The sequence below is a fragment of the Lemur catta genome, chromosome 8 (assembly GCF_020740605.2).
Source record: "Lemur catta isolate mLemCat1 chromosome 8, mLemCat1.pri, whole genome shotgun sequence".
In the NCBI taxonomy this organism is placed as follows: domain Eukaryota; kingdom Metazoa; phylum Chordata; class Mammalia; order Primates; family Lemuridae; genus Lemur; species Lemur catta.
The window spans coordinates 93,123,181-93,146,223 of record NC_059135.1 but is presented as its reverse complement, the minus strand read 5'-3'; the positions used below and the strand labels follow the sequence as shown (position 1 = coordinate 93,146,223).

General features: G+C 39.4%; 2 protein-coding genes across 7 annotated transcripts in view; one reads left to right on the top strand and one right to left on the bottom strand.

Moving 5' to 3' along the window:
• Nucleotides 1-21,154, bottom strand: part of EPB41L5 (erythrocyte membrane protein band 4.1 like 5) — a 112,924-nt gene extending 91,770 nt beyond the window's left edge. For 5 of the 6 annotated variants that reach the window (XM_045559161.1, XM_045559162.1, XM_045559163.1 and 2 more), the window contains exons 1-2: nt 20,996-21,154; nt 13,785-13,972 (exon numbers count right to left, since the gene is read on the bottom strand). In XM_045559161.1, the coding sequence (XP_045415117.1) occupies nt 13,785-13,964 (180 nt within the window). In that variant the 5' untranslated portion in view covers nt 13,965-13,972; nt 20,996-21,154. The remainder of the gene's footprint in view (nt 1-13,784; nt 13,973-20,995) is intronic. The other variant, XM_045559167.1, reaches the window with a different exon arrangement.
• LOC123643576 (cytochrome b-c1 complex subunit 7-like) lies at nt 7,832-8,116 on the top strand. The gene has a single exon (XM_045559168.1). It carries the CDS (start codon nt 7,832-7,834, stop codon nt 8,114-8,116), a length of 285 nt encoding a protein of 94 aa, XP_045415124.1.
• Nucleotides 21,155-23,043: the final 1,889 nt, after the last annotated feature.

The following is a 23,043-nucleotide window of genomic DNA, read 5'->3' as shown; positions in this document are numbered from 1 at the left end:
GTTTTTTTCTTAATTGTACATGATATTCGTTATCAGCCTTTTCAATCTGAGATCTTTCATCTTTCTTTAATTCTAGGAAATCAACTTCTTATTTCCTCAAGTATTTCTCTTTTATTTTTGTAATTTTAAGCTTCCTACCTAAGTGCTGGCACTTTTTAAGCATACAATAATTTAGATAATACAATAACCCTGATGATTATGGCTTCCTTATCCATTTAATACATGTAACAGAAAAAAGTTCAGAGAGCTTTAGTAATAAAATTACTAAATCATATGATTTTGATTACACAGTTAAAAAAAAAAAGATAAGGCTAGAATTTGAATTTTCCTCTATCTCCCAAGTTCCAGTTCCCTGATTACATACCACACCTAGATTTCACCTGGAATGTCACCTTTCAGATCAACAAATCAGATACCCCACTTCTTTTTTTTTTTTTTTTTGAGACAGAGTCTCACTCTGTTGCCTGGGCTAGAGTGAGTGCCGTGGCGTCAGCCTAGCTCACAGCAACCTCAAACTCCCGGGCTTAGGCGATCCTACTGCCTCAGCCTCCCGAATAGCTGGGACTACAGGCATGCGCCACCATGCCCAGCTAATTTTTTCTGTATATAATTTTAGTTGTCCATATAATTTTCTTGCTATTTTTAGTAGAGATGGGGTCTCGCTCTTGCTCAGATTGTTCTCGAACTCCTGACCTCGAGTGATCCACCCGCCTCGGCCTTCCAGAGTGCTAGGATTACAGGCGTGAGCCACCGCGCCCGGCCCAGATACCCCACTTCTTATCACAACCTCCTCTTGTTCTGGCTTCTTCTCAAAATTACTCTCAATGCTTAAGTTCTCCAACCACATGGGAACTTTTAGTACACTGATCCAACTTCACAAGCATCAGCCCCATTTCTCTTTTTAATGACATAAAATTTACCATTTCAACCATTTTTAATTACACAATTCAATGTCATTAAAAATATTCAACATGTGGTACAATCATCACCACTCTCCATTTCCAGAACTTGTCACCATTCCCAATCAGAAATCTAATCCTTTAAACAATCATTCCCCATCCTCCCCCCCATATCACCTAGTAACTTCTCTCCTATAATACTTGGTCTCTATGAATGTGCCTATTCTATTTATCTGACATAAGTAGAATGGTACAATATTTGCCCTCCTTTCTGGCTTACTTCACTTACAATATTTTCAAGGTTCACCCATGTTGCAACATGTATCAAAATTTCACTCCCAGCCCGGTGGGGGTGTCTCGGGCCTGTAATCCTAGCACCCTGGGAGGCTGAGGTGGGAGGATCACTTGAGGTCAGGAGTTTGAGAACAGCCTAAGCAAGAGCAAGACCTTGTCTCTACAAAAAACAGAAAAATGAGCCGAGCGTGGTGGCACGTAGCCCACAGCTACTTCGCAGGCTGAGGCAGGAGGAGCCCCTCAAGCCCAGGAGTTTGAGGCTGCAGTGAGTCCAGGAGACACAGAGAGACTGTGTCTCAAATTTTAAAAAATAAAATAAAATTACTCCTTTTTAAAGCAGAATAATATTCCATTGTATCTAAATTCCATTTTGTTTACCCTTTCATTTGCTGATGAACATATGGGTTGTTTACACTTTTGGGGTTTGGAATAATGCTGCTATGAACATCAGTGCATACATACCTGTTTAAGTTCCTACTTTCAACTCTCTTGGGCATATAAATAGGAGTGAAATTGCTGGGTCATATGCTAATTCTGTTTAACTTTTGGAGGAACTGCCAAACTGTTTCCCACAGCAGCTGCATTATTTTACATTAACCCCAACAGTGCCAAAAAGTTCCAATTTCTCCACATCCTTGCCAATATTTGTTATTTCCTTTTTTATAACAGCTACCTAACTAGTATGAATGAATATCTCATTCTGGCTCTGACTTGAATTTCCCTAATGACTAATGATGTTGAAAATCTTTTCATGTGCTTACTGGCCATTTGCTTATCATCTCTGGAGAAAGGTCTATTTAAGTTCTTTGCTCATTTTTGAACTGGCTTATTTTTTTGTTAGAGTTGTAGTTCTTTATATATTCCAGATATCAACCCCTTACCACTTATCCACTATGCAAACATTTTCTACCTACTATGCAAACATTTTCTCCCATTCTGTGCGTTGTATTTTTACTCTCAACAGAGTCCTTTAATGCACAACTTTTTAACTTTAATAAAGTCTAAATTATTGTGTTGCCTGTGTTTTTGTTGTCATATTCAAAAAAATCACTGCCAAATCTAATGTCATGAAGATTTTCCCCATGTTTTCTTCTAGGAGTTTTAGTTTTAGCTCTCACACTAAGGTCTTTGATCCACTTTTAATTTTTGTATATGGTGTAAGGTCAAGGTCCAACATCATTCTTTTGCATGTGGATCTCTATTTCCAAAATCATTTGTTAAAAAGACTGTCTTTTCCCCCATTGAGTGGTCTTAGCACCCTTGTTGAAAATTATTTGACCATACATGTGAGAGTCTATTTCTAGGCTGTCTACTCCATTGGTCTATATCTGTCTTTATGCCAGTACCATACTGTTTTTTGATTTCTGTAGTTTTGTACTTAGTTTTGAAATCAGGACATGTGAGTCCTCCAACTTTCTTCTTTTTCAAGACTGCTTTCGCTATTTGGGGATCCCTTGAGAGTCCATATGAGTTTTTTGTTTTGTTTGAGACATGGTCTCACTATGTAGCCCAGGCTGATCTCAAACTCTTGAGCTCAAGTGATCCTCCTGCCTCAGCCTCCCAAGTAACTGGGACTACAGGCGCACACCATCACACCCAGCTAAATTTTCTATTTTTAGTAGAGACAGGGTCTCACTCTTGCTTAAGCTGGTCTTGAACTCCTGACCTCAAGCGGTCCTCTCACCTCAGCCTCCCAGAGTGCTAGGGTTATAGGCATGAGCCACCAGGTCCAACCAGATCCTAATTTTATACCTCTCATATCTAACATTTGCCTTTGGTTCTTGTAAGTTTTTATTCTTGTTTTATACTGTTAATATCCTCCCTTATTTTTTAGAAAGTTTATTAGGCTTTCCTTTTTATTTCATCTGCCCTTGCTTCTAGTATCTTCTGTAATATACTGTAGTTTGTTGTCTTTTATTTGACTTTTGAGGTGCTTGTGCTCATCTGTCTCCATATTTGGGACATACTGACTTGAGAATATTACTTTCTCTGGATTATGTATGCCGTGAGAAAGAGCCGAAACCCTAGTCTGCATCAGCTCCATTTAGCTCTAAGAAATCAGTGGCGGAATGGAGGATCTCTAGGGAAGAAAGCCCAAAGAACCAAAAAAGCAGTTAACCACTTCCCATTCAGCGAACACCTCCACGGGTTAGTGATGCACTCCAATTCTCTAGGGAAAAGGAAAGTATTGGGAAGGAAAGATTCTTTTAATTATAATTCACCACCCTCTAAGTTTGGTGGAGGAGGGGTAGCAAGGGAACTTTAGGAGTGAGGAATTTTAGAAGTGGAGACTTAGGCAGTGCCATTATGATTTATTCTTGAGAAAGCTTGCACCCACTGTCTGAGTTATTACTATCAGACCCCTCAGAGGCAGAGACTCATTAGCAAGACAACAACAGGGGAGAGGGAAAGAGACTTGTATCTTTTCCCCTAATTATCCTTTCACAGCCACACTGCCAGCTCCCTGACCCAGACTGCAGCCACCATCTCACACACACAATACGAGTACTCCAAATAGGGCAAGAATCCTCATTAGACAAAAAATTTGGGCTTCAAAATGGTCAATTTTTAATTTCCTGCAGAAATAAATCTGTTCCACATTGATCTGTTTCAAATATTTTTCCTAATTTCTTTGATTTATTCAACAATTTTTTTTTTTTTTTAAAAAGAGAGAGGGGTCTCGCTGTGTTACCCAGGCTGGAGTGCAGTGGCTACTCACAGGTGCAATCACAGCATATTACAGCCTTGAATTTCTGGTCTCAAGCGATCCTCCCACCTGAACCTCCCAAGTAGCTGGGACTACAGACATATGCCACTGAGCCCCACTTATTCAACAAATATTAATAGAACACTTACACTGTGCCAGACACATAGGCAATTGCACAGGGAAATAAAACAGGTAAGCCCTTGCCTTCAAGAAGCTTACTTCCTAGCAAGGAAATAAAATATTATGCTGGTTAGTGATAAAGGTTATAAAGAACAAGGAAATAAAGGACAGGAAATAATATTAAACAGGAGGGGCCCTTTTAACAAGGGAGATTTGAAGAGAGACTGAACAAACTAAGAGTGAACTATGTAATTATCTGGAGAAAATGCACCCAGGCAGAAATAACAGCAAATGCAAAGTTCCCAACTGTGGGGAGTGTGGGGGAGAGATGTGTGGCATATTCTGGAACAGCAAGTCCAGTGCAGATAAAGCAAAGTGAACAAGAGAAAGAATGGTCAATAATATGACAGAAATCAGCAAAAGACCCTGAAAACTTAAATCCACACAGAGAAATAAGACAAACTAATTGAATATTTAAACATAATTGTTTTATCAACACGACAGAATGGAAGGAGACAGTCATTACTGGAAACAACAAAGAACACTATTGGTTTTAAATCATACTTATAATTTATAAAAAAGCACTGGTACAAACTTAAATAGAAAACAGCAATTATGCTGACAATTTGCTAGTGACAATCACCCTGAAAGGAACACGAAATATTTCTAAACTGTAGCAGGAAGCCACAGAAGTCTTCCGCTGAATTCATTTATCTGGTATCAAATGTGCATGCTTCCATTACCTTAATTCTAAGGTACATTTTTAGAATCTATTTCATATTCCATCAACATTCTATATTTGCTTTAAAGACCAAAGGGAAGCATGACTTAAAAGATGACTCTGGCCCAGCAGGTGGCTCATACCTACAATCTCAGCACTTAAAGAGACCAAGGCGGGAGGACTGCTTGAGGCTAGGAGTTCAAGACCAGCCTAGGCAATAGAGAACAGCCGAGGCAATATAGCAAGCAAGACTCTATCTCTACAAAAAATTAAAAGATTACCCAGATGTGGTGGCATGCACACCTGTAATCCCAGCTACTGGGGAGGCTGAGGTAGGAGGATCACCTGAGCCTAGAAGTTTGAGGCTACAGTGAGCTATGACTGCACCACTGCACTCCAGCCTCAGCAACAGAGTGAGACCTATCCCTCTTGGAAAAAAATGACTCTGTTCCTTACTCTGCCAAAGCATCATTTGCCAGCCTCTTGAAATATGACTGGTGTGTTCTAAGAAGAGAGAACGGGCTTCTGCCAGCTGCCTTCTGAGAACAAAAACTTTTTCAAGGTTATGTACTGAACCCTCCTTCATAAAGGCTAATTCTAGGCCAACCAATAGCAAACACAAAGCATTTCTGAAGTTAATAATGTACAATCTAACAAAAACCTAACATACCAAAAGAGAATCTCTTAAAACATTTTAATCTGATTTTTAGAGATGCATGAATATTTTTAAAACTTTCATCAGGAGTCTAGTCTGCAAGAGAAAGAACTATATCATTTCACAAAACTAAGTCACAGAAAAGTAGTAAATGTAGTAACTATAGCGTGTTGGTTTCGGAAAGATTTGTGATTCTAACCCGAAATAAAATGTTATCCTTGATAAGGTAGAAAAGCATAGTCATGGTAATATTACTCTGGATGAGCGAATACCTGACTCAATCATAGTCTTGAAAAATAATTATCAACCTTGGAAATGATGTCCTAAATCAATGAGCTCTGTCTCATTCTACATTCTCTTAAGAGCTTTTAATTTCATTTATATGCTTAATAGCTTACAGGAAAAATACACTTTTGACATAATATATCATTCGATTCGAAAATTACAAGATACCTATTACGTGTTAGATACTCGAGTTATATAGATGAATATGCTTATACTTCTTGCCCTCAAACAATTTTATTTTAAAAATAAAACTATACACAACTACTTTAAACAATAAATGTGAGTGCTATTCTTGCATTATAAGCGAAATGCTAAAGAAACGAGGGTGAGTTGGTAGTTCTGCGTAAAGTACTGAAGGCTTTAGAGGATTTTATATTCAAAATTGGGCCTGAAGTGGGAACAGAATTCTGCCACTCTAGGTAAAAACAAAATGAATAAAGATAATGAAATTTTGACAGTCTACAGTAGGGTTTAGGAAAGAAACAGACGGGAAACAGGCAAGAATCAGAGAAGAAAGTGGCAGAAGCTGCCAACACGATCTTCCTAAAACTACAAAACAGAATGTCACTCTGCTCTCTAAAATCCTTGAACTATTCCTTATCATCTACAGAACAGAGTGCAAATTCAAGGCCACTAAATAGTCTTTCCTAACTGTTCCTTGTTTACTAACACAGCCTTATCTCCTGTCACTCCAGGACTTTTGTCTTCTTATCATTTCCCCAATAAGTCATGCTTCTGAGCCTTGGCAAAATGCACTCTTTCTGCTTAGATTGTGCTTTATGCTTATAACAAACTTGACTCTGACTTCTCAAGAATCAACAAATCAGTGTTGTCTTCCAGCAATCCCAGAATGAATCCTCTTTCCTCTGTACTGACTTGTACCTGTAATTCTAGTTAGCATAAAGCCTCTGCAAAGGCACAGAATTGTAAAATGGTCTATCATGTTTAAGCAATAGTAAGGTCCAGTATGGCCAGAGTGTATGGAATATGGATATAAGGTCCTTGACTTCAAGGTCAATGTCTAATTTTTGTATACCTTTTCACTTTGCAGAAAAGGACAAGTGAAAACAGAGACTCACAGAGCTCTAGCCTACTAAAACTTCATTTGTCGGGTACATCTACACTAGCACCTGCTACTTATGTTCTTTTCCCCTATTAACATATTATTCCTGGTCACCACCTCTTTCAGACCCAGTGCTCACTTCACATCCTCTTTTGCAAAGATTAAGGCCATCAAGATATTACCTTTTCATCAGCTTTCCAACTTAATCTTAGCACAGTCAGGTTTTCTTCCTAGAATGTTCCTCCTCCCATCTCTACCTATGTATATAAAACCAAGTCCTGAGGAACATTTTTCCTATTCATTTAAACAAACTCAGATCTTCCCTACCCAGCCATTCTCCACCTGCTGTGCTATCTTCTTCCTTCCTTTTAGTGCCAAATCTCATGGCAATCCCATTTTCCCTTCATGCACCTCCTCAAGCAACTAATCAATAATAAGAACCTACTATGTGCAAGGGACTGTAAGAGGTCTAAAAAATTACTGTCCCTGATTATTTTAACCCTCTTAAAATCTAGTTTCCAAACACACCATCATACTGAAACACTTCTCTACTTCCATTCTTTCACCTCCCTCTTCATGACAGCTAACTACCCTCTCATGATCTTTGACACAATAGATACGACCCTCTCCCACCAGTTAGAACTGTTTTACCCATCTTTAATTACTTTATTCCCTCACCCCAACACCATGTCCATGTATTAAGCACTCCTTCCTCTGCAATCTCACTGCCACTCTCAGTCTGCAGCCCCATCATCTTGTGCCTACAGTACTGCAGCAGACTCCAGGTTTGTTTTTTCCTATAATAAATCAAGCATATCACCTCTAAATTAAACAGATATGTGATTATGTTTCTTACTACTAAAAAGCCTTAAGTGGAAAAAAACCACAAGTATATAAAAATCCACACATTTGTTTCAAATAGCTTTATTGAGATATAATGCACAAACCATTCACCCATAAAAGAAACAGTGCCATGGATTTTAGTAATTCACAGATATGTACAAACAACCATCACCAAAGTCATTTTTAGAATACTTTCATCACCTTAAAAAGAAACCCAAAGGCACTGCTTTGCTCTCGGGTCAAAATGGCTGGCAGGCCAGCTGTTGCAACATCAGGCAGGTGGCTGGGTGGTATTCGAAAATGGTATTACAAAGCTACAGGATCCAATAAACTGGGGTTAATCCGAGACGATACAATATACAAGGATGAAGATGTAAAGGAAGCCATAAGGAGACTTCCTGAGAACCTTTATAATGCCAGGATGTTTCGAATTAAGAGAGCACTGGACCTGACCACGAGGCAGCAGATCTTGCCCAAAGAACAGTGGACAAAATATGAAGTGGATAAATTCTACCTTGACCATATCTGAAAGAGGTTATTCATGAAAGAGAGAATGGGCAAAGAAGTAATCATATAGTTGAAATCTATGGATGCAGATGTCCTCAAAGTATTTTTATGAAGATGGTTAGACCTTAAACATAAAATTTAATTAGTTCATCTGCAGATGTATTACTTCAAATAAATGTCTATTGTAAAAAAAATAATAAAAATTTAAAAAAATTTTTAAAAAAGAAACCCATATCCTATTCCTATCAACACCTACCACCCTGTCAGCCCTCACCTGTCTTAAGCAACCACTAAGGTATTTTTTCCCCCCTATATATTTCCCTATTCTGGACTTTCACATAAATAGAATCATATGTGGTCTTTTGTGATCACACAGTATTTTCAAAATTCATCCATGTTGCAGCAGGTATCAGTACTTCATTTCCTTTATGGTTGAATAACATTCCATTATCTAAGTATAACACATTTTCTTTACTCACTCATCTGTTGATGGACATGTAGGTTGTTTCTACCTTTCGACTATTATAAATAATGCTGCTATGAACATCTTCATACAAGTTTTTGTGTAACATGTTTTCAATTTTCTCAGGTATATACCAAGAAGTGGAATTGTTGGGTCACATAGTAGCCATGTTTAATCATTTGAGTAACTGTCAGACTGTTTTCCAAAGCAGCTGCACCATTTTGTATTCACACCAGCAGTGTTAGAGGGTTCTGATTTCTTCACACCCTCACCAATACTTGCTATTATCTGACCTTTTGATTTTAGCCTTCTTAGTTGGTATGAAGCCATATCTCACTGTGGTTGTGATTCACATTTCTATAATGACAAATGATGTCAAGCTTCTTTTCACGTGCTTACTGCCCATCTGTATATCCTATTCGGAGAAATGTCTATTCAGATCCTGTGCCCATTTTTAAACTGGGCTACCTTATTATTGGGTTCTAACAGTTCTTCATATATTCTAGATACAAGTCTTTTATTAGATATACAATTTGCAAATACTATTATTCTGTGGGACAGTCTTAACTCACTCGATGGTGCCCTTTAAAGGGCAAGTTTTTAATTTTGATGAAGTCCAATCCATCTATGTTCTCGTTTGTTGCTCATGCTTTTTGTTTATATCTAAGAAACTGGTGCTAAATTCAAGGTCAAAGATTTACTCCTAAATATCTGAGGTGATGGATACCTCAATTACTCTGACTTGATCATTACACATTGTATCCAAGTATGAAAATATCACATGTACCCCCAAAATATGTACAACTATATCAATAAAAATGACAAAGATTCACTCCTAAATTTTCTTCTAAGGATTTAAAGTTTTAGGTCTTAAGTTTAGGACTTTGATCTATTTTGAGGTAATTTTTATATATAGTGCGAAGCAAGGGTCCAACTTCATTCTTTTAAATGCAGTTCCCAGTTCTATCCCAGTTCTCCTAGCACCATTTATTGAAAAAACTATTCTTTCCCTCAGTGAATGGTCTTGGCACCCTTGTCAAAAACCAACCGACCACACAACACATTTATGGGTTTATTTTTGGATTCTCTTTTCTGTTCCATTGATCTGTGTCTATCCTGTTGCCAGTAGCACACCATCTTGATTATTGCTGCTTTGCAATAAGTCTAAAAATTGGGCAGTGTGAATCCTCCTATACTTAGTCTTTCAATATTATTTTGGCTATTCAGGGTCCCTTGCAATTCCATATGAATTTTAGAATCAGCTTGTCAATTTCTACAACTAGGTCAGCTGGAATTCTTTTTTTTTTTTTTTTTTTTGAGACAGAGTCTTGCTTTGTTGCCTGGGCTAGAGTGAGTGCCGTGGTGTCAGTCTAGCTCACAGCAACCTCAAACTCCTGGGCTTAGGTGATCCTCCTGCCTCAGCCTCCCGAGTAGCTGGGACTACAGGCATGCACCACCATACCCAGCTAACTTTTTCTATATATATTTTTAGTTGGCCAGATAATTTCTTTCTATTTTTAGTAGAGACAGGGGTCATGCTCTTGCTCAGGCTAGCCTTGAACTCCCGACCTCCAGCGATCCACCCACCTCGGCCTCCCAAAGGGCTAGGATTACAGGCGTGAGCCACCGCGCCTGGCCTCAGCTGGAATTCTTAAGGGGATTGCATTGAATCTATAGATCAGTTTGGGGGGTACTGCCATCCTAACAACTTTAAGTCTTCAAATTAATGAACATGGGATGGTTTTTATTTATTTAAAAGTATAACTATACATTTATCTATATAATTTAAAGCCTTTAGCATCTGTATCAGTAAAATGGGTACATAAATATTAGTATCTATTGGTTAATTAATCAAATATTTCCCATTTCCTAATTTAAAACTTAGAAGACAGAGTTTTACATGACAGGCTACTTACTAATGACTAAGCTCTTAAATCAAGAGTTTACTACAGCAAACTTAGAAATTTCTACCTGAAGCCTTTGCCATTCACTGAAAGGCATTCTCACTGTATTTAGTTGTTTAAAAACAAATAGTAGGTATTTAAATCCCTCCCCAAATTTTGAGAGGAAAGGGAAGCAGGAGTAAGAAAATGACCATTACTACCAGTATATATTAATCTAAAGTCCACAGATTTAAATTACTCTCTTTAATCACAGATAATCCCTAACATATTGCCTGGGCAATCATCTTAGTTCCATGTTAATTAAGATGGCTAGCTACAATCACTAGTGACCCTAATCCTAATGGAAAATAAGTATGCGCTTCATTCAATTCCCAAAATCAATTTTTTTTTTTCTGAGACAGGGTCTTGCTCTGTCACCCAGGGTAGAGTGCAATGTTATCATCACAGCTCACTGCAACGTCAAACTCCTGACCTCCAGCAATCCTCCTGTCTCAGGCTCCCAAGTAGCTGGGACTACAGGCACACACACCACATGCAGCTAATTTTTCTATTTTTGCAGAGATGGGGTCTTGCTCTTGGTCAGGCTGGTCTCAAACTCCTAACCTCAAGGTATACCTCGCCTCCCAAAGTGCTAAGATTATAGGCATGAGCCACCACTCAGCCTCCAAGATCAATTTTAAATCTTCTTCCAGAATCATACTAGACTTACTGAGAAGTAAATCAAAAAAACACAAACCTTTTCTTTTAGAAATCAACATTCCTCTAGCCTATTTTTTTCCTTTAGTAAGACAGTTTAGCTGGCAAACCAATGTCCATTTTATATCCATGTAAGTATAGAGTTAGGTTAAGGTTAGTAACTCTAAGATTATACCCACAGAGTTGAAAAGGCAATTGTTTTTGTTCCCAAAAAGAGTCAGATCTAAAACTCTGGCTGTTTCACTGCACTTGTTCCCAGGAGAGGCCAGCTAGTATTTCTAGACTTGATCAAACATACCATACACCCTACTGAGCACACCAAGCTTAGGAAACCATTCTAGACCAGTCACTAGCCGTTTGTTCCACTACTTTTAAAACTGAGTGCTATGTCTCTTCCACACTACACTGCCTTTTTAAAAAGCTTCTTTACAAATTCTACTCTCCTAGTATCAGCCTATCCACCAACAACCCTGAGACTTCATACTTCAAACATTAGGTAATAACAAACTTCTTTCCAGTCTCTTACACAGCAACCTCTGGCTTTTCACCACATACCTAATGATATTTTAATGGAATAGTACACAAAACTCTTAAGATTCTTATCAAATAAGAAATGAATATGAAAACTAACCTCACAAAATATCTCATGCTGGAATGTCTGACAAACTCTCAAGAAGCCCTTACAGGGAAAAAAGTTATTAACAGATACCTTAAAGTTTTCCAGAATCAAAGACCCTAAAAACGTACAGTCTAATATACAAAGATAACAAATACACATAATGACTTCAAAACACTTCAAGAAATCCTGTCTCTGATTAATTTTATCATATTCCAATATTTTAAAATGTATAAGGTACACACCTAGTACATCCTATATTGTTCAGTTAATCAGAATATTCATTTAAAAAACTATCCAATTCCTTAAACTCTGAGTGAGTTTAAAACCTTCCAGAGCTTATTCAACTATATATTGTAGCAGCTTCTAGGCTATCATCTTGCCAAACAGACTTTCCAAGTTGCATTTTGGGTGAATAAGTATGTACTAAAACATGTGTACATACTCAGGGAGGAAAAACTCTGAGGAACATCCAATGACACTTATATCAAATCACATAATTTAGGGTTAAGTCTCTGAATGCAGAACAATGACATGGGAAAGAGAAGCAGTATTAGTAAATAGCTCAGAGAAAAGTCAACTGCCGAAAACCAAATAGCCAACTATCCCCTTCCAGAAAAGACCTGTAAGGAATAAGCTAACCCCATTCAAACACACTGGATTGTTTCACACTGAGTTATGCTTACGCATTTGTAGCTACCAGAAAAAAAAAAAAAAAAAAACCAAAAAACTACCCAAAATGCAAATATTTTAATTACTGAATTCTGTTTTTGTTTTTTTGAGGCAGAGTCTCGCTCTGTTGCCCGGGCTAGAGTGCCATGACATAAGCCTAGCTCACAGCAACCTCAAACTCCTGGGCTCAAGCAATCCTTCTGCCTCAGCCTCCCAAGTAGCTGGGACTACAGGCATGTGCCACCATGCCCGGCTAATTTTTTCTATATATTTTTAGTTGTCCAGATAATTTCTTTCTATTTTTTAGTAGAGATGGGGGTCTCGCTCTTGCTCAGGTTGGTCTCGAACTCCTGAGCTCAAATGATCCACCTGCCTCGGCCTCCCAGAGTGCTAGGATTACAGGCCTGAGCCACCTCGCCCGGCTGCATCCTGTTTTGAAACAAAGACTACAGTGTATCCTACAATGCAAACTATTAATACTTTGAGAACAAAGAGACAGGCAGTCAGGGCTGAGAGGTATGAAGAAAGTCCTTTATCTCACTTCATTTCATTAAAATTTCTGCAAGCACACTGAACTGTGGAGAAGTATTTGTTTTACTTTGAAGAAAGGGGAGTTTTGAAAGACACATAAGGATATATAGAACTAAAAAGTCTTACAGTACACATGTATGACTATCGTTCCTAAAGATTCTTATTGCTTTAATAATTATTCAACAAAGACTATCACGCCTGTAATCCTAGCACTCTGGGAGGCCAAGGCAGGAGGATAGCTTGAGGTCAGGAGTTCGAGACCAGCCTGAGCAAGAGCAAGACCCCCATCTCTACTAAAAAATAGAAAGAAATTAGCCAGACAACTAAAAATCTATAGAGAAAAAATCAGCCAGGCATGGTGGCACATGCCTGTAGTCCCAGCTACTTCGGAGGCTGAGGCTGGAGGATTGCCTGAGACCAGGAGTTTGAGGTTGCTGTGAGCTAGGCTGACGCCACGGCACTCTAGCCCCGGCAACAGAGCCAGACTCTGTCTCAAAAAAAAAAACAAAACAAGACTGTGAGAAATCCACTCAACTGCATCATTACCGTCATCATAAAGAACACACAAAAAGACACACAAAGATGATTCATGCCAATAACTGCCTTGTCATTTAAATGTTTCAGGTAATTGTCACTAATTCCAAAGAGAAATACTCTCATTCCAGGTACTTTTGGTTCACGGTTACCTGAATGTTACAGTGCCTGATCCACACTAATCCATATTACCTCATTCCTCCCAGAAGTTAGCAGAAAGCGCAAAGACAGATATTAACCTCACAGAATTTGCAGCTCAGCAAGACCTACATACCGGCAAGTCCACACTAACATCAGTACCGTCCAGAAGGGACACTCGACAGGTGATGACAGACTTAGAATCTCCAGCTGCAGGAATATGGGTGGCAGCTCGCTGTGCCTCTCGGAGTCTTTCCTTCTCCGCATGTTTACGCATTGACCGACGCCCAAGGGTTCTGCGGAAGAAGCTCAGCATTTTTGTCACTATAAAACCAGAGAGAAAAAGAAGGCATCAAGAAAAGACTCCCCACAACTTGCAACCAGACGAATGGTATTATTTAGTAAAGTCCTGTAGACATTAGTAAGAGTGCTACTAGAAAGGGCTCCTGGTCAAGTAAATTTGAAACAAATAATTAAAACCGGCTCCTTTGTATTCATATTTCAAAACACCACATTGTACATGATAAATACACACAATTTTTGTCAATTAAAAATTAATTTAAAATGCTGGCTACTTTAATTCAAAGTTTTGAAAGGCTTATATATAGACAGAGCAATGTTTCGCAGCTTTCTAAACTTACTAGACTGTTTTACAGGAACAGACCTGGCAGGAGAGGGCAGACATTTATGAAATTCATCAGGTCTTTTGAATCAATAAATTATATGTACAATAGGTGTATGTCCTTACAAACACTAGAAGATGATCTCAGATACTAAGGTATCCTTTGATCATAAAAATCCTGAGAAGTTCTACTTCTTTTGTAAGCAGTCATAATAAAAATATTTTAAAAATCACCTATTTCAGCTAAAATACAAATTTAAATATTGTTAAGTTTCATCAAATATTCTACTATTATTTACAGATTTTAAATTATTACTTAACATAAACCTTCGTAATGGCAAGTTACTTTAAATACTAATTTCTTTATCTCTATCAAGAACGTTAAAGTTAATCAAAAGTTAAAACAGATATAGTAATTTGAAAATACAGCATACTAAAATGGAAACACCATAAGAATAGTAACTTGCTAATCTAATATGTTTAATTGGCACAACTGAGAGTTTAAGAATAAGTACATATAATTAAGCCAACAAATAAAGACAATTCCAGAGAAAACAAGAAGTTGTGTAGAAAAGGGAAAGTAATTACAATACACTACATGACTATAACTAAGAGGAAGTGTACAAGAGAGGTAGGAAATGGAGATGTATAAAGAGCTAATTCCTCATCTTGCCTAGTATAAACCCAACAGATAATTACTAAAATTAAAAATCAAGAAGTAGCAATAAGAGCATGTGACTTAAAATGTGAAAGTGGTGGCCTGAGAGAAGTGGCAGTGGAATTCAGAAGAGGGCTGTTTTGCAGAAGGAGCCTTCAAATTAGATGACTCAACTAGAAGTATTTATAAACTTGATAAAAATAAGATCTGGCCGGGCTCATGCCTATAATCTCAGCACTTTGGGAGGCCAAGGCAGGAGGATCACTTGAGGCCAGGAGTTCTAGACCAGCCTGGACAACACAGTGAGACCCCATAAAAAAATAAATTAATTTTGTAAATCTAATTTTAAGATAAACAAATACTACCATATTGAAATATGTATCTATAAAGATTATCATAAATACTCTATAAATATGTATACTCCTGCTTAATTAGGTAAACTAATACCAAGAAAATAAAATTTTAGATAGCTTTCCAGTTTACAAAGCACTCATACATGACACCTGGTCCCTGTCTCTCCAGAATTTTTTTTTTCAGGCATTGCTGCCTTTGCATTTTGCCATCCAGTCTCATTTTAGCTGCCTATGTCCTGTTAACCAGATTTCTAAAGCCCATGTGTCAAAGAATTCCCCACTCATCCTATTTAACTCAACTCCACCAATATCTCCCCTGAGAAACTTTCTGATATCCAAAAAGTCACTCCCATCACTGCACTTCCACTGAACCTTGAAAATTTATTGCCTAATGAATCAGATTATAATTAATCATTTACATGTCTTTTTTCAAATTGTTAATTATAGATACCTAATAGTACATATTTTAGGGGTACATGTGATATTTTGATGCAAGCATATAATGTGTAATGAATGATCAATCAAATCAGGGGAATTGGGAGTCTCCCTTATTGGAAGCAATTTGAGGACACAGTCCCTACTCTGAATAGCTGGCCACTCAGTACAATTCATAATCCTCAACAAATGTTTAGTAAATAATCTTATCTCATACTCAAAAAAACTCCTCAGACATTGTCCTATTTGGGTGAGTAAACTTAAGAGTTAGAGAAATTCAACCATTGGCCAAGTCCATTATTTAGTAAATGGCGAAGACAAAAGCTCAGGGCTTGAATTCTTATTTTCTGATTCCAAATCTCTATCTTTCTATTACATCAAAAAACAATTCATGTAAAACTCACATGTTAAGAGATTAAGAAACTTTAAAAGATCACAGGTGAAAAAAAGCTGAGTAAAAACATAAACACAAAAACATGATAAATTCATTTTTTTAAACTTTATTTGCCTTATTCAACCAATAAAATTGCAAGGGGAAAAAAAGATGGAGAGGGAATTAGATATTAAAAGAGATTCAAAATACATGATCAATCACAACATGTGGACCTATTTTGGATCTTGACTCAAACTTTTGTTTCAAATTATCAAACACTATCACTGGGTGAAGCTAAGTGAAAGGTACATGGAAATTTTCAGTACTACTGTAACTTCTACATAAGTCTAAATTATTTAAGTCCTCAACTTATGACTGGGTTATGTACCGATAAACCCATCGTAAATATCATAAATCAAAAATGCACTTCATGCACCTAACCTACCAAACATCAGAGTTTAGCCTAGCCCTGCGGTCTCCAACTCCCAGCCGAGGACCGTACAGGTCCATGGCCTGTTAGGAAACAGGCCAGGCATCAGTGTCTGAGCTCCACACCCCACCCTGCCCACCCCCGGTCCGTGGAAAAATTGTCTTCCATGAAACCGGTCCCTGGTGCCAAAAGGGTTGGTGACCGCTGGTGGCCTATCTTAAATACACTCAGAAAACTTACCGTAGCCTACAGTTGGGCAAAATCACCTAACACAAAGCCAATTTGATATTAGTGTTGAATATCTCATGTAATTCATTGAATACTGCACTGACTGGTTGTATGGGTACTTGAAGTACTGTTTCTACTGAATGTATATTGCTTTCACACCATTATAAAATTGAAAACTCTTAAATCGAATCATCGTAAGTTGGGGACCATCAGTATATTGTTTATAAGAAGCCTTTCATAACCAGTTGACTCTTCACTAGATCCTCTTAAAAAGCTAAAATGAAAGCTAAAATATTAAAAATATCACCATATTAAAAAAAATCAGTAGCTATGAATTGAAGATGATCATCCTCATTTTACAAGTATGCTGGCAAAGCCATGACAGTTGTCATTTGAACTTCCCAGGGAAATAAGTTACACATGCACATATTTGAATACTTCTGATAATCAAGGAACTACTGCCACTTTTCTTTTTATTTATTTTATTTTATTTTTGTGACAGAATCTCATTCTGTTGCCTGGGCTAGAGTGCCATGGCGTCAGTCTAGCTCACAGCAACCTCAAACTCCTGGGCTCAGGCAATCCTTCTGCCTCAGCCTCCCAAGTAGCTGGGACTACAGGCATGTGCCACCATGCCTGGCTAATTTTTTCTATATATTTTTAGTTGTCCAGATAATTTCTTTCTATTTTTTAGTAGAGATGGGGTCTCGCTCTTGCTCAGGCTGGTCTCAAACTCCTGACCTCGAGCGATCCTCCCGCCTCGGCCTCCCAGAGTGCTAGGATTACAAGCATAAGCCACGGCGCCCGGCCCACTTTTCTTTTAGATAAAATAGTATTGAAATTATATTGTTTTTAAAAAAGAGTCCTTATCTTTCAGAGGTACATACTCAAATATTTATAGAAGAAATGATGTGATGTCTGGTATTTGCATCAAAATAACACAAGGAAGGCAGTGAAGTGGGGAAAGAGATAAACTGGCATAATAACCATTGAAGTTGAGTGATGGGTACATAAGGGTTCACTATACTCTACTTGTGTATATGTTGAATTTGTCCATAGTAAAAAAGTTTTTCTAAAGGAAAAAAATCTTCAAAATGCATTACAACTTTGTGGTTCCTCGGAAGCAAATAACTTATAAGACAATTTTTCTGACTTTCGCCTTATCCTGACACTTTGAAAACAGATTCACTATACAATCGGGTTAATCTGTTAAAGAAAAACAGCTTTCTTTCAGACTTAGAATTTTAATAACTGTGCATTTTAAACTATAAAACCCAGTGTCACAACAAGTTCTTTTTACAAAAATATGAAAACACCTTACATGAAAATAAACTGCAGATAGACTAAATGCTTTAAAGTGAAAAAGCAATGAAAAAGTACTAGAACAAAACAAATAGTATATTAGGTGAAGGACTTTTATGTAATTTTCTGCAAAAAGAAACATTTTTGAAGGATCAGTAATACAGTTTAATACACAGCTACTAAAAATCATTTACACAAACAACCTAATAGAAAAAAATGAGCAAGATATGAAGACGTCCTAAAAGATAATTTAAAAGATGTTCAACAGTAACCAAGAAAACCTAAATTAAAAAATAAGATATTGATTGTCATTTAAAAGACTCAAGAAAGTGTTAAAAAGGATGTGAGAAAAATAATCACCCTCATACACTGTCCTTTATTGCGGGGGATTAGACCACACTATTAAAAATTTTAATGAGTATATCCTCTCAATCAGTAATTCTATTTCTGGTAGGATAGCCTAAAGTCACACATGCTCTAAGTTGTAGGAACAGGGATTTTTCAGGTCATAATTGACTTAAGAAAATTCCAAATATGTCCATCAACATGCAAATAGTTAAGTTATGGTATATACAATGGTATACAAAACAGTTGTTTTAACACATAGACTGCCACACTAGAAAAAAGAAATTTTTCCTTGGAGCCACGATGTTATATTGCGAAATAGAATATAAACTTCAAAAACAAAATGATCCTTTTTAATTTAATGAAAAATTTGTTATTTTTTATTGTTTTCTGTGCATGAGTTACATGCAACTTAAAAAATAGTTCAAGTAGCTGTATGCTCGTTTGAGTTTCATATGCTTCACAAGGCCCTGGGCTCAAAACTAGCGTGAGTTAAATACAACTTACATGGCAGTTAATGTGTTAGATATACAGTTGACTTAGAAACTGACAGAATTTGTAAGTGAAAAATCAAATCAAAGAAAAATAAATAGAGTATTATCCCACAATGAGGTGGGATATATACACACACAGAGACTAGGACATGCCAACTGTTCCGTGAGCTTCTCTCTGGAGAGGGCCATCCCAAAAGTCAAATAAGAATATACAAATTAAGAGTTTTTAAAATATGATTCCTAAAATGTCAAAACAAAAAAAGTTTCTCCATATTCACTCTTTCCCAACCTACCCGAACCCTCCCAATTCCATTCTTCACATTGCAGCCAGTGGATTTTTAGCAATCACAATTCTGATCCCTTTAATGGCCCTGCTCCCCCTGGAAGCTCCTGACCCTTCCAGCTGTTTTCTCTGTTTTCTCTGTTCTTTCTGCTTGGCCCAAGAGTCTTTAATTCCCAACCAATTTTTATTAGCCATTCCATCTTTCTGGAATGCTTTTTTTCCACTTCACCTCTCTCCTACTTAACTGGGCTAACTTCAGATTTATAGCTGAAATGTCTTCCTCAGAAAAGCATTCCTGGATTCCTAAGCCTAAATCAGGTGACGCTTCTACTACTCTTAGCCTTTTCTTTATAACACTTGAAGAAACTGTAATTAAATACCGAATTGTTTATTTATTTATTTTTTACCAGCTACTTCCCCCCACTCAGACACAAGGACCAAGACCTAGTCTGACTTGTTCACTACTATGATCCAACAGCTAGCATGGCAACCTACATGTTAGGCGCTCAATAAAAAACTCGCCTAACACACTAAAATGATACAGTGGAACTTTTTTTGGATGGTAGGGTTATATGGCTTCAGAAAGAGAAAGTAGTTTTAATTATGTAATTTCTAACTTTTTGACAGAGAACAAGGGTTTCCTTCACAATCACAAAATGCAAATCAAAGTAATCCATTTACTACCTAAATTAACAGAAGTTGGTTTTAAAAATATATATATATTCAAAACCCAAAAGTTTGTCATGAAATGTGTACACTCATACATGACTGGTGGCCACAATCTTGTAAGCAACTGCTTTTTGATAAAGCAATAAGCAAATATACAGCACATGCTGTTGATAAAGATTATCAAAATCTTTTGTCCTAGTAATTCCAATAAAGAAAATATAACTAATTCAACAGAAGCAGTTATACATACTGTTTTCTAATACAGCTAATCTATAAAAAAAACTCTGCAAACTATCTTAACTCTGCAAACTATCTTCTGTGTACAAAAATCCACTACAATAAGCAGAGCTCAGCAACAGGTTATGTTAGAAACGGAGTTGTGGGTTACATTAGAAATGTAGTTATTCTCTAATTCTTACAAAAAAAAAACTTGATTTTAGCTTAAAATATTGCCAAACTGTTGCCAAAAAGTTGAGTACTTTTGATCTTAAGTGGTATTCAAGAGACTGACTATAAAAATAGAGCCAGATACAATTAACATTTACACACCAAAAAAACCCATCATTAACGCGACAAACGCCACAGGTGGGGGCAGGGAGGCTCCTTTAGACCTTGTCATTCCGGGGAACACACCTGCCTCTCAATTTCCAAGTGGCTGAAGTTTTACTCAAATGCAAGTTATCTTGAAAATTCCACTTGGGTTTTTGTTCTAAGACCGTGGCACAAACTCAAGGTGTTCTTCCCCTTAACCTGCTACTCTCCCCCCGCCAGCTGACCCGCCGACCGGCAGGCGAAGGGCGCCCAGGGCCCGGCCCGCGACGCCCGCGACCCCCGGCTGCCCCGAGGCCGGCTCGGGCCGGGGAGCGCGTCGGCCCGGCACACATTAACCCGGCTGCGCCCGGCCCCGCGCTCCGGCCGTGCGGCGCGGTATCGCCCGAAACTCGGCGGCCCTGCCCGATTGGCCGCCGCCGCCACTCCCTCCGGCAGGACAGACACAGCGCCGGCCGGACCCGGACCCGGAGGCCCGAGGGTCCCGCGCGGGCCCCGCCCGCCTCCCCGAGGACGCGGCCGCCACGCCGCGCGCAAGTGAGGAGGGATCCCCTCAGCAGCGAGGGGAGTGGGCTGTGCGGCCAGGGCCGCTGGCCTCGCGCTTACCTGGGTTGGGGACGCCGGGGCGCCAGCGACCACCGCGGACAGGGCGAATGAGGAGAGGAGGGGGCGGCCGCACGGGATACGCCAAGAAATGGCGGCCTGCAGCGCGCCCACCCCGCGCCAAACCCCGGAGGACCCCGGCCGCCCGCCGGCCCGCCCCTTAAGCCTCCTGCAAGCTCCGCCCCCAAGGGCGGGGCGTTGGGCTCTTAAATGGGCAATGACGCCGCCCCGGAAATCAGCCCGCGGGGGGAGACTCGGGATAAGCCCGGGTGGCCTGGCCGCGCCGAGCTGGAACAAGCGGCCCCAGCCCGGCGCCCGCGTCCGGTTTAAAGGGCGCTGCAGAAACTGGCCACGGCTGTCAGACCTCCGCCCGCGGAGGGAGTGCTCCCAAATTAGTTCTATCAGCAATGAAGCTGTAGGATCCCTCCGTCAGGTGCCCCGACTGCCTGCTAGATTCATTCATCCGTTCATTCAGGAAATTAATTCCTTCTGCAAATATTTACTGAGAGCTATCATGTGTCTCCTCTCTCCTCCTCCTTCGTAGGGATTAAAACAGAGTTAGGTCCCTGCTGCTGTTAAAGGAACTTTCACTCTACTGGGAAAAGAGACAGTAAACAAACGCGTGTCAAATGGTGATATGTGTCACGAAGAAAAGTAAAGCTGGGAAAGGGAAACAAAAGATTGCTATTTAACATCATGTGGTCAGCGAGGTCTTTGTGACAAGGTGACACCTTGTCCATTCATTTTACAGGTAATTTATTGAAGTCCCATTATGAGTTCTATATTCTGGACACTGGAGATACAACAGATAAACAAGACAGACAAAAATCCCTCATGGAGCTTAAATTCTAGCAGGAAAGACAGAAAATAAATGAGATAAATTAGTGAAATTAAATATTAATACTACGTTAGACATTGATATGCTAAAGAGAAAGGTGAAAGCAGGGAGTAGGGATAGGTAATGAGGGGTTGCAATTTTACACAGACTGACCAGGGAAGACAGAAGGTCTCAGCAAGAAGGTGGCATTTGCGTGAAAACCTGAAGGAGGTGAGGGAATGGCCCTGCGGCCATCTGGAGAAGAGAGAGGGAGCAGCCAGGGCAAAGGCCCTGCTAGAGGACGTGCCTGGCCTGCTGGAGTTTGGCCAGTGTGGCTGGAAGTGAGGGAGCAAAAGGAAGAGTAGGAGGAGGTGAGGGTGGGAGAAGGGGTGTGGGGTAGAGGGCCGGTGGCCCCTGGCCAGAGCTGCAGGGAGGTGGGGGCCCCTGGAAAGTGTTATGTGGAGGACCCCCCACTCCCCCAACCTTCCACCCTCACCCTCCACCCCACTGGCTGAAATTGGAACAAATATTCATTGGCCACTGCTCCACCACCCCAAAACTGAGTAATCAGGCTTGGTGGGGACAGTTCATCTCTGCCCCACTGGTGTTGGCAGGGGCGGCTCAACAGGAACTGCAGCTGCCAACGTGGATTCACTCCTCCATGTGGCTTCTCAGCTGGGGTGGCTGAAAGGAGCAGCAGAGGCCTGCCCGGGCCTCTCTCCCTGGCACAGTAGTTGGGGAGGCGAAAGAGTGAAAACTGAAGCTGCAAGGCCTGTTAAGGGCTATGCCCAGAAGTCACACAGCATCACTTCTGCTGCCTGTTATTGGTTTACCCAAATCACAAGGCCAGACCAGTTTAAAGAAGGGGAAAGAGACTCTACCTCTTTTTTTTTTTCTTTAAGTAGGCTGGGCACGGTGGCTCACGCCTGTAATCCTAGCACTCTGGGAGGCCGAAGCGGGTGGATCATTTGATCTCAGGAGTTCGAGACCAGCCTGAGCAAGAGCAAGACCCCATCTCTACTAAAAATAGAAAGAAAATTAGCTGAACAACTAAAAATATATAGAAAAAATTAGCTGGGCATGGTGGCACATGCCTGTAGTCCCAGCTACTTGGGAGGCAGAGGCAGTAGGATTGCTTGAGCCCAGGAGTTTGAGGTTGCTGAGAGCTAGGCTTATGCCACGGCACTCCAGCCCGGGCAACAGAGTGAGACTCTGTCTCAAAAAATATATATAT

What these genes read in the sequence shown, in the direction of transcription:
- LOC123643576 (XM_045559168.1), top strand. Translation starts at nt 7,832, where the DNA reads ATGGCTGGCAGGCCAGCTGTTGCAACATCAGGCAGGTGGCTGGGTGGT.